Source organism: Oryzias latipes, chromosome 7, assembly GCF_002234675.1.
Source record: "Oryzias latipes chromosome 7, ASM223467v1".
NCBI lineage: Eukaryota > Metazoa > Chordata > Actinopteri > Beloniformes > Adrianichthyidae > Oryzias > Oryzias latipes.
Window position 1 is genome coordinate 10,750,898 of NC_019865.2, and position 20,650 is coordinate 10,771,547.

At 39.5% G+C, this 20,650-nt stretch overlaps 2 protein-coding genes across 5 annotated transcripts; both read left to right on the plus strand.

Annotated features, from left to right (window-relative positions):
- The first annotated feature begins 240 nt into the window (after nt 1-240).
- ahcyl1 (adenosylhomocysteinase like 1) lies at nt 241-16,804 on the plus strand. Of its 3 annotated transcripts, XM_004070676.2 has the most exons (18): nt 241-547; nt 681-897; nt 8,377-8,491; nt 8,684-8,827; nt 10,127-10,227; nt 10,314-10,416; nt 10,530-10,624; nt 10,730-10,836; nt 12,126-12,242; nt 13,157-13,220; nt 13,321-13,409; nt 13,508-13,578; nt 13,798-13,892; nt 14,457-14,555; nt 14,707-14,775; nt 14,854-14,932; nt 15,041-15,161; nt 15,267-16,804. In XM_004070676.2, exons 2-18 carry the CDS (start codon nt 706-708, stop codon nt 15,271-15,273), a joined length of 1,668 nt encoding a protein of 555 aa, XP_004070724.1. In that variant the 5' UTR covers nt 241-547; nt 681-705; the 3' UTR covers nt 15,274-16,804. The 3 variants fall into 3 exon arrangements, with proteins under 3 accessions (XP_004070724.1, XP_020560256.1, XP_011475325.1); XM_020704597.1 differs by having other exon boundaries at nt 304-897; XM_011477023.3 differs by lacking the exons at nt 241-547; nt 681-897 and adding an exon at nt 6,166-6,312.
- A 217-nt stretch (nt 16,805-17,021) lies between these two features.
- Nucleotides 17,022-20,167, plus strand: hsp70-5 (heat shock protein 70). 2 transcript variants are annotated; one of them, XM_011476736.2, is made up of 2 exons: nt 17,022-17,123; nt 18,028-20,167. In XM_011476736.2, exon 2 carries the CDS (start codon nt 18,043-18,045, stop codon nt 19,960-19,962), a length of 1,920 nt encoding a protein of 639 aa, XP_011475038.1. In that variant the 5' UTR covers nt 17,022-17,123; nt 18,028-18,042; the 3' UTR covers nt 19,963-20,167. The 2 variants fall into 2 exon arrangements, with proteins under 2 accessions (XP_011475038.1, NP_001098384.1); NM_001104914.1 differs by lacking the exon at nt 17,022-17,123 and having other exon boundaries at nt 18,043-19,962.
- Nucleotides 20,168-20,650: the final 483 nt, after the last annotated feature.

Here is a 20,650-nt window from a genome sequence, read left to right on the forward strand (position 1 = left end):
GGAAGAGTTAGTGCAGGTCGAACACTTTTGATACTGCTGCGGTATGGGATGTCGTTTTCCCCAAAAAACTTTATTGAATGTAATAATTCAATACACAACCATTCAAAACAGCAACAAGAAAGGAACAATCAAGGGGTTAGGTGCAGTCATGAAACAAGACTGCCATTCACAACCTCTGCCAATCAGAAGCCGCGAATTCCCCTCTCGAGTGGCGTCGTCATCCAATCACAGCGAAGAGGACGGACCTCGTTCTCAGCCTCCTTGGAACCTTCTCCCAGGGCAACGGGCATCTACGCCTGCGCAAACTTATAAGAAAGTCAGGCTAAAGGAAACCTCCTAATAATTTCATTACAGTACTTAGGTTACCTCGCTGTTGAGTTCTTCTCCTGTGGCCGGCGGCGCTGACTGGAAGATCACCGCCTCCACAGCGCTCGCCTCCTCATATGACATCTTCAACAAACTACCCCTCCCGTCGGGGATGTAACTCTGTTCCTGGCAGCTGAGCCGCAGAACAGTTTGTCGCGCTCTTTCAGACCTTCAGATACACGTAAAAAAGTATTTTATTTTGAAGTGTGCCTGTTGGTTCTTCTGGGAAGTGTCGCCTTCGAGTGTTTCGGCGTCAAGAAGAAAACCGTAAGCTAAGGTTAGCATCCTTTTATTTGTTATCTTTTTCTCCCCAGCGCGAGCATCTTCTCACTGGATGCGATGACAGACTCGGTCGTGGACGCCAAAGCGGAGGTGAAACAAGCCACCAAATATGTCAAGGAGACTGAGAACGTTGCGGAGAAATACTCCGCGCTGACCGTCAGCAAGAACAGCAGCGACGTGAACATGAACGTGGGAGAGATGCCGTCCGCCGCGTTCACTGCAGTGCCCACTCTGAAATCCGTCAAGAAGGTGAGATCCTCCACGCACGCACTTACGCACGCGCTCACTCACTCACTCCCTCACTGACCGGCGCCGGGCAGAACGCAGGCCGGGACACGTGAGGGGCGCACGTTCACGTTGGTGCGCAGCATCCTTCTGCAGGGAAGAACTACTGAGCGAGGGGAGCCGCATTACTGAGCAGCTGTCGGGAACATGGAGTATTTTCTTGGCTAAATTTTGTGTTTCAAAAAAAAAAGGAAAAGGAAAATAGCTATTTATAGATCCTAATTCAACTAAAAAAAAAAGCAATTGAGCTATTTCTCACAGTCTCATCTTTTTATGGTGAATATTTTTATTTTAACTGACAGGAATATTTAATGATTTACGCCTTTATGCGGCATTTCTTTGAACCGTGTAATGTAAACATCTTGAATTGAGCTCTGAAACACGTGAAAATGCACAGGTTAACATCAATCAGCTTTAACATAGGCTTGTGGCTGGATTGGGGCTACTTAATGAGGAATTCCTTTTTCAGAAATGTTAATCCATGGAAACTGCAGCCCAACAGGTTGCTTTTGATGGTTAGTGATGAGGAAAACAGAGTTTGTGCTCATGTGTTGGGATGTGTGAGCCCAGTGGGTAACAGGATAGTTGTGAGAAACAGTGAAGCTGGAAGAACACATCTGCAAAGGTCTGAGCTTATTTACATTATTCGCACAACCCTTAGCATCTAGTCTTTACTGAACTATAAATTAAGAATATATGATTAACCCCTTTTTTGTTAGATATATTGTTAAGTGCCCCAAATAAAACCTACAAATATCTTAACTGTGTTAATTTTTGGACATTTGAGGGTTTTTTTGTACCGCTGTCCTTCATCTCTCCTCCTCTGTGCTTCATATTAATGACCTTTTTAATTTATTTTTGTTCTACTTTTATGACCCTTTTAAGTTTGAAAACTTTATTCAATATGTGGTGCATTGGTGCATGAGCTTTTTTTATTTTTTATTTTTATTTTTTTAGTAAAAGTGCCCCAGATATAAAACTAAAAATATCTCTTGAATTTGTTAATTTTTTTGATATTTTAGTTTTTTCTTTTTAGTAAAGCTTTACTTCATCTTTCTCCTCTTTGCCTCCTATTGATGATGTTTTTATTATTTTACAATTTTTATGAACCTTTTGAATTTAAGATTAATTATTAATTATTGAAATAACCTGACAGTGATTCAAAAAACAATTTAAAACTCCATTGTGTCTTTAATTGATCAGAACCACAGTTTAAAGTCAAATGTACAGTAGAGCTCTGATTTGAGGATTTCACTTCAGCATCTGTGTTTGTTATGATCTCTTGCTCTCAAAGACGCCTCTATTCTTAAGTGGGAGACTTTCACTGTTTATATTGGTTAATTGTTGTGTGATCATCCCACACTATAGTTTTCTTTTCCTGTGTGGGATAAACCAGGTCAATGAGAAAAATAGGATTTTTAAAGTCATCTAATTTTTGCTACATCTTTTATGCTTTTTATGAAAGGTTTGTGTTTTTTAAACAACAAAACAACAATATTACTTAATGTTAAGAGTGTTAATGTTTTTTTAATTAATTGTTGTGACTGCAGTCCCCTAAACTTCTTAATAAATCAATCATAAACTGTACAACATTGTAAAAATCACTATAGCTTTCAGTGTCAAGATAAGTTATTCAAAACTAAAGAGATGTGAATGCGCTGTCAACGTCAAACTCCGTATTATCTCTCTGGAGTTCCAGAAAACAGTCACAGAATAAAAGATTAGGATCCACAGATTGTTTTGTCTGCATTCTGGAACAGCAAACATGACATTGTTTTTAAAAATGCAATGAAAACCTGGTAACACAACTCTATGCTGAAAAAGACTCAATTATTAATTTAATTTATCTATTTTAATAATAAATGTGGCCACAAAAAAAACTCCATCCTCCTAACATCAGGACTTTCAGACTTGGAAATATTAGCCCCGGCCCCCTTTCTGAGATGTAATAATGTGAGGGTCATGAGTTGCCTTGGGGGGGTCTGCTTTAAAACATATTGAATGGTAGGAATGTCCGCTGTGGTTATACAAGCAAAGCAGTGTGTTATGAATAAATCTGATAGCCCTGGATCAAACTGAGTCACCTGCATGCATTAAAATAAATAATAAATGAGTCAAACAGTTGTTGCAACTAATTTAATACAAGTAAGAAAGTAAAGTTCAAAAAGCAGGAGGCATTGTCATATCAGAAATGCATGATGGGAAGAGGTGAGTTAGCATGATGGTGGGTGAAGAACATCACTCCTGCGCCCCCTCCTTTCCTGAACCCGTCTAGCACTTATGCAATGCACCCTCCTGAGGATTAGACTCACCCACTCTGAATTGGTTCATGCATCATCTTTTTTTTTTTTTTTCCATGTGTGCATGTGTTGCTCCACACATATTCTCAAACCGGTTCAGGTCTTCTGTTCTTCATTTCATCACGTTTATATAAAAATGTTAATGAAAAGGAAAAGTAATTTTCTTTTTGCAATATGAAATGGGGTCAAGAATCTTTTCAAACTGGAAACAAATGGAGATTGTTGGAGGCAGAAACGGTAATCCAAACATTGTTTAATCCCAAAGTCAGATTCAAAGCCTGTGTTGTGAGAAGCAAATCACAGAGGCGGTTTCCAAATGTATCCCTTGTGCTATCCTGGGCACTTTAACATTGGGAGTTGGGTCATCTAGACCCACTAGACAGTGCTCTGAACCTTTTTTCTTCAATGTGATCTTCACTGGTGTCCATGGATTACATGAAATCTTTCCACCTTTATACACCTTTGTCATGGTAGGAAGAACACGTCAATGTGAGGGTGGGGTCATCTAAGATAGCACAAGGGTTAATCAGCACTGCATTGATAGAATATACAAAACATTTCATTAAAGATACAGTATGGACTGACTTAAAAAAAAACAACACTGCAAAAAGAGGAAGACTAAAAATAGAAAAAGAAAATCAATAGAAAATATTGAAATAATCTGTCCGGTATTTTTACTTAAGAATTCTTATAGGAAGATATCTAAATCTAGAAACAAGGATTTCCACACAAGCATTCAAAAAGTAAAAAAATAAGCTAAAAAGCTGTTATAATGAATTAAAATAGAATGTTCTACAGCCCAATAATAAGTATATACTAAACAAATGGTTTGTATTTTTTATTTTTATGTACACAGTTGCAGTTCATTTTGATAACAGTGACAAAAACTAGTGTAATAAATGGAAATGAAAGATTTTAGAACAAAGCGTGAACAAAATGAGAAAACGATATTAGTACAAGTTGGCCCATCTTAAGACATTCTCAGAAAAGCTCAAACTAGCACTTTTTGTTTCCAAAATAATATCTTAGATGTCCTATTAACATTTCTTTAAACAAGCAACTGTTTTTTTTTGTATTAAATCAAGTTTTCTAAAGACAAGAGCTTGGAGCAAAAGAATTTTGACTAATTTTAATAAAAAATGTCCTTGTTTATCGATCTTAGCTCTTAATTAGACAAAAAGCCTAGACTGTGGTGATTTTGAGAAAATCTGGGTAAAATGTAGAGCAAAGATGAATTAAAAAAAATGTAAACTTGCTAAAATATCTGGAATGTCCAAAAACAAGGTTTGAAATAGTTTACAGTGAAGTTATTAAAATTGAAGTTGATTTTCATTTGTTATGAGGTTTTATAAATCCTTTTGGTGGATTTGCTTCAGTTGTATCATTTCTGTTTCCCAAATCCTTTTCCCTGTTATTTTTTTTAACATAAATATAACAAAGCAAATTGTGTTTCATAGTAAGCATAATTGATTTTAGAAAAGAAATGAAGCTTTGTTATTGTTGCTTTTGTTGACCAGGATGTGAACATACGGATTGAAACTCAAGAGTTGGACAGGTTTTGTTGTTATGATCATTTAATGTCAGATTTTAAAATAGATTTGTTGGCAGTGATAACCAGCCTTTTTAATGGTGGACACTTATACAATCCACAACATTTTATATCTGTAAAATCGTTCTTCACACCTGAATCTTCTGTTTTTATCAAATTTACACCAAACAGTGAAGTTAGGACCCTCAGCAGCTTATAGAGTATTTTTAATTATAATATGTGAAAACAAATTGTTTAAACCTCTGACATTAAGCCACTACTCTCCGATTTTACAAAGATAACCTTTTTCTCTGCACTTTGAAAATCTCAATTGTTTTCACTCTATAGTCTCAACATGTCTCATATCTGTACCAACTGATTATAGAGCACATGCTCATCCAGATAAGAGCTTTTATTGGAGTCCTATGGCGTGATGTGGCTATGGTAATTTGCAATAGATTGTTTTTTTCATGTGATAGGATATGTTAGCATTTGCCACCAACTCAGCTGCTTGCGTTGGTTTTATATTAATGAAAGACGTCTGGATCATCTTCTATGGAAGTTATGGTTTCAACCGAAGGTCACATAGTCCCGAAGGAAGAGCAGATTAGCACGCTGTATGTTTTCTTCCACAACACTGTTAATCGCTTATGCATATGCTGATCTTATCTGCCCTTTTTTTCTTTTTAGCAAACCAAGAAAAGTGTCCTGGTTTCAGAGCTATATTTCAAACCAACTCCACTTCCTTCTTTGCACTTGACAATTTCTTTGACACTGGGGTTATTACAAATTCAAAAAGTAGAATAACTGAACATTTTGCTTTGCTCTGTCAGCACCATCTGCAGGTCAGACTGGGCATCGCTTACCTGTTGAATTCAGCCTCTATAGATTAGTTAGGTGGTGCTATTGAGCTCTGATGGTGTCTGGTTTAGTAGTGACTGTTGCCTTATGTCAGCCTCCCACTGAGCTCTTATGCCACTGACCGCCAGTCACACTTTACAGCTTAAGTCTCTGACCTGCTATCTAAGAGAGAATGGGTATTTTTAGCTTTCGGATGTAGAGGAATGCCTAAGGATGCAGTCAAAGGCTCATGGAGGCGGTTTAATTCCTTCCCTCAATCCCTTATAGTGGTTCAAATTAAGAGCACATGCTGAAAGTGTAACCTGTTGTTTTGTGCATGTGTGAATGTGGTTTTAACACATATGTCGGGCTGTGTCTCCATTAAAAAAAAAAAGTGGTTTTAGTCATCTGCTGTCAGGGGCAGAGCCAGAGAAACAAGCAGAACTGAGGGGCAGGCTTTGTTCCAATCGACCTCCCCTTCCCGTCCAGACTTCTCTTTTTCACTCTTCTGCTCTGACCAGGCTGACCACTAGAAAGAATGATTATAGGTGGGTACCTCCCCCTGCTCTGCCTGGGAGTGTTCTGGGATAATAGCATCAGGGACACCTGGTGCCATCACAGAGAGGACATAAAGGCTCAGGGAGTTAGGCGGGAGAACTGGACAGCAGGCAGGCAGCTATGGCACACAAACATGGGCATGTGAGGGACAGGGTAAGTACATGCATTGGATCACTTTTTACCCCAAGATAGAGAATATCCCACACATGGGTCAGCTTTGGTTGTGTGTCATTCGTCCCAATTTAATCCCTTTATTTTATATTCAGCTAAAATATTTATAGATATATATTTTGCTTAGCAAAAAAGCAAATCAGCTTGACAAGTTCCAGTAAAAGCAGGAGAAACATAAAGAACTCTGGAGTAGATCTCTTTATGCAAACTTCTATTTTCTTGTAAACTTGATGAGAAAATTACTAGATGTTTTTGAAACGATTTCATATGTAGTGGATAGAATGCTTGAGGAACCGTCTGGATGCAAAATAGTGCGAAATAATGCAAAGTCAACATAAAAGCACTATTTTACAAGCATATGAGACAGGCCACACTCTGTTGAGAAAACAGAGACATGCAGAGATGTTTTCACTTCACCCGCTCTCCCATGCTTCTTTGGTTTCTTTTTGCTCACAAATAGGTCATTGGGTCACTATTTATGGTAAGAAGAGTGAATAAATTGTGAAGACTTTAAAAAAAAGTAAGATAATCATTTTTAGTTGATCAATGTCCTGGGAGAGCAATTCTTTCAATAAAATTCATCAGAAATTGTTTGGTTGGAGAAACCGAAGCCACAGTTGTAACATTTGCATCCTTTTCTAAATATTCCACGTGGGACTATGGAAATGACCTCTTTGCATTCTTTTATGATCTATTAATGTCAAAACTTTAAACAATGAGCTTCGTCAGTCCAGTCGACGTTTCAGGTAATTGAATGTGCAGCGGGTCACATAACACCTAAATGTTACCCTCCTTACTTGCAGTCCGTCTGGCATGTGTGTGCTCCCGGATTCATCTGTGTGTTGTGTCAACTCTGCCAGCCTGCCTGTGAGTTTGTACCGCAAATAAAAAGTTATGGACATTAAAAATACGAGACAAGGGAATCCCATTGAATGTCGCAACAAATGAGGAAATTTGAAACTCAGTGACATTGTCTGGGAGCTGGAGGCGGGTGTAACATGTGAGTTTCATTAATGAGTGACTAAAGTCGTGTTCCAGCACCACCATGACTGAAAAGCCAGATCATCAGCAGGGAAAGAGGACAGAGATGGGGGAGGCATTGAAGAAAAACGCTAAACCTTCCTGCACGGAGAATCAGGGTGATTGCATAACAAGATACGGTGTTGTGACTTTCAACAGCGTTGTTTGAAGACAGCTGATGCAACACAAAAATGTGATCAGGGATATTGACACGAAGCCACTAAGACATGGGTAGGAATTCTTGGAAAGGCAGAAGGAAAGATTGCACCTATCAAGTTTTAAGGAATGCTGATACACAATTGAGGAAAAGTTTATTTTTTGTGTTCGCTTCGTTGCAACCTTAAACTTTAAACTGATGGTCATCTAATAACAGGGTTTAGACATGCAGAAAAAAGAGAATTTCCTCTGTGGTTGGACACAGACAGAGTCTTAGCAGCTGAAACTTTTATTAAATGCCGGTCTTAAAACCCAACAAACTATCAGATGCTGATCCACTTTATCTTTTTGATCTAGAACACTTTGAAGGTTTTTTTCTGGCACATAGAAGTACAACCTAGAACAACACAAATGTGTGTTTATACAGAGTATAAATCAGTAAAGAAAAGTAAAGAACATCTGAAAATGTATAGTACTCCCCTCTTCCTGATCTACCTATACTTCATTTTTACAAAAACAACTCTTTTATGGCTGCACAGAAATGCAGCTATGAACATGCAAAAGCATCCCGAAAAGCCCCTTCTCCTGTCTTCAGTCTTCAGGTATTGTTCCTAACCCTGATTACATTACTGACACTTAATGAGTTCATGCAAATCAGAGGTTGATCAGTTCAGGCTCTTGAATGATTGATGCAGGTATTTCAAAAATAAGGAATCTGATGGTTTAAACATGCTTTGTCATTGTTTTGACTTTTCTTTTAATTGCTTATCCAATAAAACACGTTTCCCCAAAAAATCTAGTGGAAAAAATTTATATTTACTGGGTCAAGACACTTTTGTTTCTAAAAGACGTACAACTGTTTCTCTCCAGATTCAGTTTGCCAATGCAGAGGACAAACAAGAATTCAGCAAGTTCCCAACCAAGGCGGGGCGCCGCTCCCTCTCACGGTCCATCTCGCAGTCTTCTACTGACAGCTACAGCTCAGGTACCACTAAACTAATTCTAAACCACTAACACTACAAAATAGTGCACAATAACACATTACAGAACATACGCTCAAGATAGAAATATTTGAAAGTGCACGCGCTCTACCTCTTACATCAGGCTGTTGTTTGTGTCATTATTTACTCTGCTGTGTGTTGCCCCTTATGTATGAACTCTTGTGTTTATTTTCCAGCTGCATCCTACACTGACAGCTCTGATGATGAAACCTCCCCCAGAGACAAAACCCAGGTCAACTCCCACGGCAGCAGTGACTTCTGCGTGAAGAACATCAAACAGGCTGAATTTGGCCGTCGGGAAATCGAAATAGCAGAACAAGGTACATGTGACCACATTGGCAAAGTCAGGAGATGTTTGTTATTTAAATATAAAAGAAATACATCACACTAAAGCAACCTTCACACTGCCCTCAGCAATGCGCGTTCAAGCGGCCACTTCCAATGAAAAGTAAACAAGCACATATGTGAGTTTTGGGTTTCCGCGTTCAAAATTCTTGCATTCATGCATAGCTACAAAAAGTTCTACTACCATTTTGGGGCTCTTGAAATTAAACCAAGAAAAACTTTGACTAATCAGAGACTTGGATTTAGTAGTGACGTATGGATTGCATCCCTTCTAATTCACTGAAGTACCAAGCTTTTGAAAATTGATCACAAAGGAGATATTAATAATTGGGGTTTGTGCCCAGCCGACATATGACACCAAGTCTTTCATATATCGGAATAGAGCTGTGAAAGAAAAAGCCCGGAGCAAGATTCACAATTGGAACGCTTAGACGTTTCTCAGCAAGTCTCTTCCAACTGTATGTGGCGGACATGCGCAATAAAAAGGAGAAATGGAAGAAGAAACCCCTCTTGCCCTCATGCTAAACGTCACATGCCCAATGTGAATGTAACATTAGACAAACATTTTTATGCATCATCACGGCACTTTTATCAAAAGGTCTCCACTTTTGTCTGTGAAGTAGGTTTTCCTTTGATGTCCTGTTAGGGAGGGGGGGGGTCTTGCTGGTTTGACTCTTTCTCTGAGACTTTACTGAGAACAGCAGACTCCCTATCAGTTCCATTTATACAAAGAGAGCTTTGAGCTACACGACGCGCCTGTGTTCCTGAACACGGATCACATGACATGAGTTTCGTTGCTTACTCACTTCCTAAAAGTCCTCTATTTCTGATTGCATAACAGGTCAAGATCTTGGCCTCAGTGTCAGTGTTAAATTCCTGACACACCATCAAAGCTCCCTCCATCATTTTTTGTTTTGTTTTACCTTTTCTTGTCCTCAACTTTTGAGCTTAACAATGTGAGTTTTTGTAGATCTTTCATTTCTCTTTGGTGTTCCCAAAGTAACTAATGTGAGACAAATGTTTGTGAAGGTTAAAACATCTTTTGACCAACAGAAAGATTCACTTATGTGGAGTTCTGCATGTAAGTCTTTTGGAAATTTTGTTTTATTTCAACTTCAGAAGACATCCTGGCCTGACTCAATAATCTCCCATTTTCCCATCTTTTTCTTATGATGCCAGTTGTTGGTGACCTCTGAATAAAATGATGCCAGTTTTTGCTGACCTCTGAATAAAATAGAAATCTTGAAAGCTGAAACTGTGTGTTTACTCTTCAGACATGTCTGCCCTGATATCCCTGAGAAAGAGAGCCCAGGGGGAAAAGCCCCTGGCTGGGGCCAAAGTTGTGGGCTGTACCCATATCACAGCTCAGACAGCTGTAAGCACACTCTCATTCTGTTTTTCCTTTCCGACCTCCAGCATCTTCTAATCAAAGCAACTGCCTTTTACATTGTTCTGTCTCAGGTCCTGATTGAGACCCTGGTGGCCCTTGGAGCCCAGTGTCGCTGGACTGCCTGTAACATTTACTCCACTCAGAATGAAGTGGCTGCTGCTCTTGCTGAGACAGGTGTTAATTATTTATGTTTTTAAAAATATATTTCCCATTTTACATTAGTACTTTTTTCTCATTTAGTACATAAATGGCCTGTTTGTCAGCTGTGTTTGTTTTTTCTCCTGCAGGGGTGTCTGTTTTTGCATGGAAGGGTGAATCAGAGGATGACTTCTGGTGGTGCATCGATCGCTGTGTGAACGCTGCAGGATGGCAGGCCAACATGGTATCATCTGGATTTCCTCATCACAAAATTAAAAACCAATCTTCTTCAAATGGGACAGTCTTTTATGCTGCTGATTTTGATATATCTATACGTTTTTTGTGATAGATTTTGGATGATGGTGGAGACTTGACCCACTGGGTGTACAAGAAGTATCCTAGTGTCTTTAAAAAAGTCAGAGGCATCGTCGAGGAGAGCGTCACTGGAGTTCACAGGTGAGAAGACTTGATGATGGGTCAATGAGGAAAAGATGATAAACAACTAAAATCTACATTAATCATCTGGGTGTAACTTCAAAACACCTGTGTGTCCTCCGCCTGTAGTCCTTTAAGCTTTTTTTTTATAAAGGTGGCAGAAATATGTATTTATTAACAATGCAAATCAACCTCTCAGTCGTCAATGTTGTGAGGGCGTCTTTTGCTGTGGACTAGTTATGGCACTCTGTTAAAACAGTATCATGTCACATGACAAAAACCTACTACTTCTACTATTTGTCAGGTCACGTTTGGTACATTTTTGCGCATTCCTCTCATAAAATGTTTCAAACTCATGTCTTGTTTTCAATAACTATAAAAATAATATTTCATGTCCATGACTTTGTTTAGCAACACTTAAAAATGCACCAGTTTCAATAAAAATGCACACCAATGCCAAATTAAAGAAGCACATTGACATTTTTTACAGTCACCCATCATATCTGGCAGTAGTGACATTTTTCCAGCTTTTAGAATACCAAGTACAGCATGCAAATTAGACATATGCTTGCAGCGTTCAGAAGTTTGTGTTCCACGGTGTAGGTGCTGCTCTTGGTAAACAGCAGGTGCGTTTTGCAGATTTACTTGAAAATGCTTCCAGTCCCTCAACTGTTTTTTTAATAAAAAATAGATTGTTTTCAGGTACAGGTTTTGCAGAAAGCATCAGGTTTAAATAGTGTGCATAAAAGTGGGAAAACGTGGCTATGGGTCCCTCCCTCTTTATTTTGGCCAGCATGACATTACACTCTGATGTCATCATGGCAGCTCCATTATGTTTGAGGCTTGAGCTTTTTCAACACAGTTGTATTGCTGTAATGCTCCCAAGACATATGCTGCTACAGCGGGAGCTCTTCTGTCCCCACATGCAATACTGGAGCCCAAATAAACTCTCCTTTACTTCACATGCATCCGTTTTTTAAACCAAACATTGCAAAATGGCAGAAATATGAACTATGATATTGACATCTTCTCATATTGCCTTCGCCCACGAGTGGCCGAGATAGGCCCCAGCAGCCCCGTGACCTAAAAGGGAGAAAACAGGTTTTGGAGATGAATGAAGGAATGAATGACTGAATGAATGATCCCATATTACATACTGATTCATTTTAATTATTCTGTTTTTTGATTGGAATGTGTAACTAACCTCTCATCTTTCTCTGCGAAAGCTCCACATGGTCGCCATGATTGGAAGAGCTTTCCCACTCATAGTTGCTTCATGCCTGAACATGTTTTCCCCTGTGTTCTCCCAGACTGTACCAGTTGTCTAAGGCCGGCAAGCTTTGTGTCCCTGCGATGAATGTGAACGACTCGGTTACCAAGCAGAAGTTTGACAACCTTTACTGCTGCCGTGAATCTATCCTGGATGGGTGAGCAGAAATAATGACAAAACCATAATACTTCATGCTCATATCTATAATTCTTCTAGTTTAGGGGTGCCAAAATCCAGGCCTCTGGGGCAGAGGTGGCTAGTTTGAAGCCCTGGATGAAACACTGGATAACCCCCCCACACAGACCCCCCCCACTCCCCTTTCCAGCCCTGCCCCCAATAACTCAAAGCCTGCATGCATATTCTTTTTCGTTCTTGAACTGAATACAACCCTGACACGAATTATGAATCAATTGATTCCGGTCATTTCTGGGGGATTCATGAATGAACATGGAGGGGTGGTCAGAGACTGGTGCTCAGAGACTGGTTTTGAGAGGAATACTCAGAAATGCATGAATTGATCAAAATATCACTTTGGGGTCATTTATAGTCAGGAATTAATATAATAATACACTTAAAAGCGCCAAACAGTTTTGCGCGATATGGGCCCTTTAAAGTATACTCATTTCATGAATGAAAACTATTTATGTATGTATTTATTCATTAGGAAGCAGCAGTTAGTTTGTTGTAGGGTCTGTAGTCATAAGCAGGGAGTCTAAGCCCCTCCTCTGCCTCTCTACCTGTTCACATCCTTTGCAGTCCGCCCCCCGTGCGTGCTCCTCCTAGCACGCACAGCGTGAAATAGCAATAAAAAAATGGCAATTTTGTTTTGTTTTTTTTGCCCACATTGCCTATAGAAAAAACCTCCACTGCGTGGGGACCACTGAATGTTTTCCAACCATCTTGCCACTGAAGCTCCTTATTGGAGGAGGCTAAACACACCTGATCCAAGTTATGAACATGAGATAAGGCAGGGTTTCTGGCCCTCGAGGCCTGGATTTGGGCACCCCCTGATCTAGTTCATTTTCTCTGTCCAAAGTAAGGAGGGTAAACTCTTGTACTTGTTTTTGTTAGCTTGAAGAGGACGACAGACATCATGTTTGGAGGGAAACAAGTGGTTGTGTGTGGTTATGGAGAGGTGACTCATTCTTCAGTTTAATACAATTCTCACTTCAGATGGAACAATTGCATTTTCCCTGCTGCAGCCCTTTTTCATTGCTGGGTCTGTTTGTGTGTAGGTGGGGAAAGGCTGTTGTGCTGCTCTGAAGGCCCTCGGAGCCATCGTGTGCATCACTGAGATTGACCCCATTTGTGCTTTGCAGGCATGGTGAGTCACCGTCATTAGCACAGCTCAACCAATACACGAGTGATGCTTTAATGCCAAGTCAGGTCTGTTTTACTGAGATTATTCCAAATATTCCTCAGTATGGACGGATTCCGAGTGGTCAAGCTGAGCGAGGTCATTCGGCAGATGGACGTGGTGATAACTTGCACTGGTACTGCCCTCCCAATGTCATCTATTATTTCTACTTTAATGATCTCCATGTTTTCCAGAATGCGAAGACAAAAAATTATGACTGTATAAGTTTCTTGATGACAGCAAATATTTAAAGCCCAAAAAAAATATTTAAAGATAAAACTGGTGACACAACATTGTTAATTTTGAACAATAGTGATTTCACATTTTGCTATTTGTTTTTTCTCTTGCAAAACAGGTAACAAGAACGTTGTCTCCAGAGAGCAGCTTGATCGCATGAAGAATGGCTGCATCGTCTGCAACATGGGACACTCCAACACTGAGATAGATGTGGTAATTTCCGTTCGTGTTCCTGCATCTTTGAGTATGTGAGGGAACGCTTCTGTATGAGAAGTCCTGCTTAAAACAAAAGCTTTGGGGTTGAGCTGAAATTCTATGGATGAAAAGACTTCTCTAAAACATACAGTTTAGGTAAAACATTTGGAACCGTTATTTTCAGCCCTAATTGAACTACACATTAAGAAATAGTGACATTTCCATTTTTTTTTAAATAGTTTCTTTTACGTTTGTTTTTTATAAACTTTACTTTTTACTTTAATCAACTACAACTGTAAACTCGTAGATAATGAAGATTATCTTGCAAGGATTGTTTATTTCTGACGTCAAACCTTGGATACTGGCATTATGGTGAAGGTCACTCTTAAACTTAACACAAATATGAACGTTTTTATCTGCTTTACAATGCCTTTCTTTGATAGCAGCTCGAGTCAAAAGTAGGATGCTGCTGTGGTTCAGTGAAGAGTTCAACATATTAAGCTTGTTTTTTTTGGTGTGGTTGACTATTTAAACGCCCTTCACTTACCTTTTATCTTATGAGCTTTTGCCTCACGTCCTCAGGCGAGTCTGCGCAGCCCTGAGCTGACTTGGGAGAGGGTTCGTTCTCAGGTGGACCACATAATCTGGCCTGATGGGAAAAGGGTTATTCTGCTTGCAGAGGTACCACTTTACAAATCTACAACACAATGTTATAACTGTCTGTTTACATGACTAACAAAATATGCATAACTATTCATATCGCTTGTTTGTGTTGTTTGTACTTTTTCCACTTTTTGTTGATCTGCCCCGCTATTAATCTATACATTTTCAGGGTCGCCTGTTGAATCTGAGCTGCTCCACAGTGCCTACGTTTGTCTTATCTATTACTGCTACTACTCAGGTTAGAAAATCCCCAGCTTTTTATCTTCTCTGGAACCCATTTGAGACCTGAAGCCATTGTGCATGCTGTGTTTTGTAGGCCTTGGCCTTGATCGAGCTGTTTAACGCTCCAGAAGGACGCTACAAACAAGACGTTTATCTCCTCCCCAAGAAAATGGGTAAGAGTATGCTCGTTCTAATGTGGATCATTAGCATCACATCAATGGTTTTTCATCTCTTTATTAAACATTTCCATAGTTAGGTTACTGCTGCTTTGTGTTCCCTAGATGAATACGTGTCCAGTTTGCACTTGCCAAACTTTGACGCCCACCTGACTGAGCTGTCCGACGAGCAGGCTAAATACATGGGCCTCCACAAAAATGGCCCTTTCAAGCCTAATTATTACAGGTGGGTGTCACGTAGGTTTATGTTTGTGTTGAAGTCAGTGTTTCAGACTGAAGACATGTTAGAAACCTGCATGAGTTTGGAATAACCCTTGTCTTTTGGTCACAGGTATTAACGAGGACCTCTGCTACTTGGAGCACAGCAGTCCTGTGTTAAACAAAGATATCTATTTTATTTTCTAAAACAAGTGGATGAGATATTTTACCTAATGCTGAATGTAACTTATTAATAGGACTTCATATAATAGAGTTATATATATATAGAGAGAGAGTTAGAGTAATATATATATATGGAGAGAAAGAAAGCATATAATCAACTAACACTGTCTGTTGTGTTTTAAAAAAAGCCTTCTTGCATGCATTTTGTGTGTTTGCTAAGTTGCTGTTACTAGATCACAGAACTGTTGATTGGTTTGTTTACTCTCTTGACACACAGTGCCAAATGATGGCTGTATGTACAAAACCCAAGAGACATTTTATGACTTTTATTTTTTGTGGCATTAGGAGTTTATAAGTACATTCCATTTGGGAGGGTTCAAACTGAGCCAAAGGAAGCAGCACATCCTTTTTAATATCGTAGGTTATAGATCCAGTTGTAACTAGCATGGCAGCATTTTCAGAAAATGTAATGGCCTGTGTGTGTCTCACAAAAACTTAACATACTTTGCATGTGAAGCTGCAGGCCTCAGTCTAAGATAATTCACAAAATGATGTTACACCATAGCATACAGCATGTTTATAACAAGCAGTTTTTACAAACCAGAAAAGGAAGTCTGAAAAGCTCAAGCCAGAGCCAGAGTTTCCATTTGCACACTCAGATTCCATACTGACGTGAGTCATTTCAAAGCCTAATGCCTCCTAAGCTCATGTTACTGTATGAATGTGCCTTTTTGTTCTATAATTTACTACTCTGTGTTCAAAGAAGTTGAAATACTCTTTAAAAAGAAAACATCTGCAATGTATTGCAACAAGTATTCTTATACAGAAATGTGAGGTTTTAAAAAAAAAATAAAGATGGATTTGATCCAAACATAAAACAAAAAAATAGTTGGTTATCAGAAGGTGTTTGGCTTACTTTGATTTTAAGGATGCATTTTCCTTTTAAAGTACTTCTATAAACACAGAAAAGCGAGAATATTCAGAAACATGGAGTGAAGAAAAGCTAAAGGGATTAACAGAGTTTCTTGTTTTAGTCCTCAGTGTAAAATTATGGTGTGGTTTGTGCTAAATTGCAAATTTGTCACCTTTTTGAAACCTTGAATCAAATATAAAATACATTTTTTCAAATGAAAAAGAAGAACATTTATAATATCTCTTACAATTTACACAGAACCCCCATTTACTGACCTTAATCTAATGAGCGAAAACTTTTAAGCTTTATTTTTTGTGCTTCATCTTGTGTCTTCCTGCCTCTGCTTGTAACTGTAACTTAAATGTATAAGCTGTGTGTTCAGAAACAAATACATGTGGCCCATAATTGGCCCCTCAGATAAATAAATCCAGCAAATGACCTTAATCTCATGTTCAAAATGACTGAAGTGTAAACTCTGTAAACATTTGTATTAAATCAGCAATAAAGCAAGTCCTTTCATCTGAGTATATGTAAGATGACTTTCGCTTCTCCTGCAATAAAAAGTAGTAATTCTAGCTGCTAGTGTGTCAGCATTTCCCTTTTCTCCAACATTCTCCACGTTGTTTTCTCTCACAGTCAGTCAAAATCTTGTCGCCTCTGGAATATTCACCAGTCGTCGCGCTCCAGGCCAGCTGTATTAGTTTCTAATATTAACAGCTTAGTCACTCAGTTTGAAATGGGGGTGGGGGCCGGGAGGGTTCTGGAAAGGGGGTAGTAAATATATAAGCAGTGGTCTGAGTCAGTCCAGGCATGGATTTCAGAACTTGAAGACAGAGCTTCACACGGAAGAAACACTTTCATAACACTTAGAAAAGGGAAGATTCCGAGCTAAAAGTAAGTAAATAGACGTGAATTTTTTTATTTTAAACATCATATTCTGCTATAATTGTTTGTGTGGTGTGACAGATTTATGTAACATTACGTTTTATTAACATAAATATACAATAACATTTGAGGTCTAAGCTTGGAAGGTTTATAACTAAATTTAAGATCTATATGTGGATGTAAAGCACTTTTAGGTCCTCAAAGATCCACGCCAATGAAAATTGTGTTTTTGGTGTTTTTAACATGTTCTTGTAGCATTTTCTCATGATGGAAGACATATAATCAAGAAAATTAAGATCAAAATTACATTTTGGAGTATTTCGTTATTGAAATTGCTGTGACTCAGGAGCAGACGAAAGAAATACTGTTGATAAAAGCTTGTAGATGTAACGTATTTACTAAAATCAGCAGGCCACAGTCTCCCTGCTCCGCTTCATTCTAATGCATCCACTTGTAGATGACTGGATCCATGTACACCTTCATGTTCTTCTTTTGAGCTGGCATCTGCCTCTAAACAGTACTGCTGGATAGCTCCAATATTGCTCGCCATTTTTGTTACACCCCTAGTGTTAGGTTGGGGTTGTGAGGGCATGTAAGCTAGCAGGAGAGCTGATAAACAGATGGGCAATAGGAAATGGGGGAAGTCTTACTCTGTGGCAACGGTTCCACCCACAACTCAGAGGTAATTTTTTTTTTGTAAACTACTGCCAATCTGCAAAAAATATGCCCTAGAAAGCAACACCTTTTAAAAAAAATTGGCTAAAAACCCTACAATCATTGATAAAAGAACACTGGGAACACCTTTACAATATCAAAAGATGATTGGAGTGGGACTGTAAACTTAAGTGGGATTTTGAAGGATTTGACAAAAACTTCAGACACATTTATAATCCTGTTTTCTCTGACTGTCTAGGGACAATCAGGAAACATGGATACAGCAAAGGGAGTTTCCATTGGCATTGATCTGGGCACCACCTACTCGTGCGTTGGGGTTTTCCAGCATGGCAAGGTGGAAATCATTGCAAATGATCAGGGCAACAGGACCACTCCCAGTTATGTGGCTTTCACTGATGCAGAGAGGCTCATTGGAGACGCTGCCAAGAATCAAGTTGCCATGAACCCCTCAAACACTGTGTTTGATGCCAAACGTCTCATTGGAAGAAACTTCAATGACCCAATTGTGCAGTCCGACATGAAACTATGGCCTTTCAAGGTAATCAATGACAATGGAAAGCCCAAAATCCAGGTGGACTATAAGGGGGAGACTAAAGCCTTCTATCCTGAAGAGATTTCCTCAATGGTCCTTGTTAAAATGAAGGAGATTGCAGAGGCCTACCTGGGACAGAGGGTGTCAAACGTGGTCATCACAGTGCCGGCTTATTTTAATGACTCACAGAGACAAGCCACCAAAGATGCGGGGGTGATTGCTGGACTAAATGTTATGAGGATTATTAATGAACCCACAGCAGCAGCCATTGCTTACGGCCTGGACAAAGGGAAAAGAGGGGAGCAAAATGTGCTCATTTTTGATCTTGGTGGAGGAACGTTTGATGTGTCTATCCTAACCATTGAGGATGGCATCTTTGAAGTTAAAGCCACTTCAGGAGACACCCACCTTGGTGGAGAGGACTTTGACAACCGAATGGTGAACCACTTTGTGGAGGAATTTAAGAGAAAACACAAAAAGGACATCAGTCAGAACAAAAGGGCAGTGAGGAGACTGAGAACGGCTTGTGAGAGAGCAAAGAGAACCTTGTCCTCCAGCTCACAGGCCAGCATTGAGATTGACTCTCTATTTGATGGCATTGACTTTTACACGTCAATCACTCGGGCTCGTTTTGAGGAGCTCAACTCTGACCTCTTCAGGGGGACGCTGGAACCAGTTGAGAAGGCCCTGCGAGATGCCAAACTGGACAAGTCCAAGATTCATGAAATTGTCTTGGTTGGTGGCTCCACAAGAATTCCCAAAATCCAGAAGCTCTTACAAGTCTTGTTCAATGGGAGAGAATTGAACAAAAGTATCAACCCAGATGAAGCAGTGGCCTACGGTGCAGCAGTCCAGGCTGCTATCCTCATGGGCGACACCTCAGAAAATGTTCAGGACCTGCTGCTCCTGGACGTCACTCCCCTTTCACTGGGCATTGAAACTGCAGGTGGTGTTATGACACCTCTTATTAAACGAAACACCACAATTCCCACTAAGCAGACTCAGATCTTCTCCACATACTCCGATAACCAACCAGGAGTGCTGATCCAGGTGTATGAAGGTGAAAGAGCCATGACGAAGGACAACAATCTCCTTGGGAAGTTTGAGCTCACCGGTATCCCTCCTGCTCCCAGAGGTGTGCCACAGGTGGAGGTGACCTTTGACATCGATGCAAACGGCATTCTAAACGTGTCCGCCGTTGACAAAAGCACCGGCAAAGAAAACAAAATCACCATCACCAATGACAAGGGACGCCTCAGCAAAGAGGATATTGAGAGGATGGTCCAGGATGCAGAAAAGTACAAGGCTGAGGACGAGCTCCAAAGAGAGAAGGTGGCAGCAAAGAATGCGCTGGAATCCTATGCTTACAACATGAAAAGCAGTGTGGAAGATGAGAACATCGTAGGAAAGATCAGTGAGGAGGATAAAAAGGTTGTTGTTGACAAATGCAACCAGACTATTTCCTGGCTGGAGAACAACCAGCTGGCAGAAAAGGATGAGTATGAACATCAGCAGAAGGAGCTGGAGAAGGTGTGCAGGCCGATTGTGACAAAGTTATACCAAGGAGCAGCACCATCAGGAAGCTTCAGCGACCAAACAGGAGGGAGCTCGCAAGGTCCAACCATAGAGGAAGTGGACTAGAACTCTAGGGTTGATTAAAAAAAACGTGTTGCTGTTGTTTGGTCTCATTTGTTCTCAGTATGTGGTTTAAGTTCACATGCCCCGAAAACAAATATTTTTAGTTTCCTGTGGTAGGAATGAAATGCAATTGGAGACAAACATGTATTGCTCATTTTTTATAATTAAAAAAGCCCAATAAAAAACACATTTATTTGTGCAGCTCTAATATTTGTGTTTGCTTAAAGGTCACAGCATACTTCATAACAGTTAGAGTAATTAAAAAGAAATGTTGGAAGCAGAGTTCTAATCCTTGCAGATAAAATAACTGCATATAAAATCTTGGAAGTAGATAAAGAATCAAAGCTGCAAATTAATGTTAATGTTGCAGCTGCTGGATAATTAAAAATATCTAAAAAAATTCAGAAGGTGATCAGACGACAGGTTCGCTTTGATTTTAAGTTTTAGTTCAGCCTCAAATTCAGCTAAAGATGAGCTCACAAACTAAATTCTTAAAAACTTTTTTAATGAAGGAGGGTGAAAAAAAAATGAATTTCTAATTGCATAAACAAGTATCTTATTTACAAACAAAACATGAGTGACAAAACAGTGAAATTAGAAACTTCAATATTTCTGATATAAGCAAAGAAGTTAAGGCTTCTTGGCCAACAAGAGATTAGGATATTTTTAGAAAGGTTTTCAAATAAGGCCT

Coding starts and splice junctions, on each gene's coding strand:
- ahcyl1 (XM_004070676.2), top strand. CDS start 706: ATGACAGACTCGGTCGTGGACGCCAAAGCGGAGGTGAAACAAGCCACC. Junction 8,492..8,683: donor TACTGACAGCTACAGCTCAG/GTACCACTAAAC, acceptor TTTATTTTCCAG/CTGCATCCTACACTGACAGC. Junction 10,228..10,313: donor ATATCACAGCTCAGACAGCT/GTAAGCACACTC, acceptor GTTCTGTCTCAG/GTCCTGATTGAGACCCTGGT.
- hsp70-5 (XM_011476736.2), top strand. CDS start 18,043: ATGGATACAGCAAAGGGAGTTTCCATTGGCATTGATCTGGGCACCACC.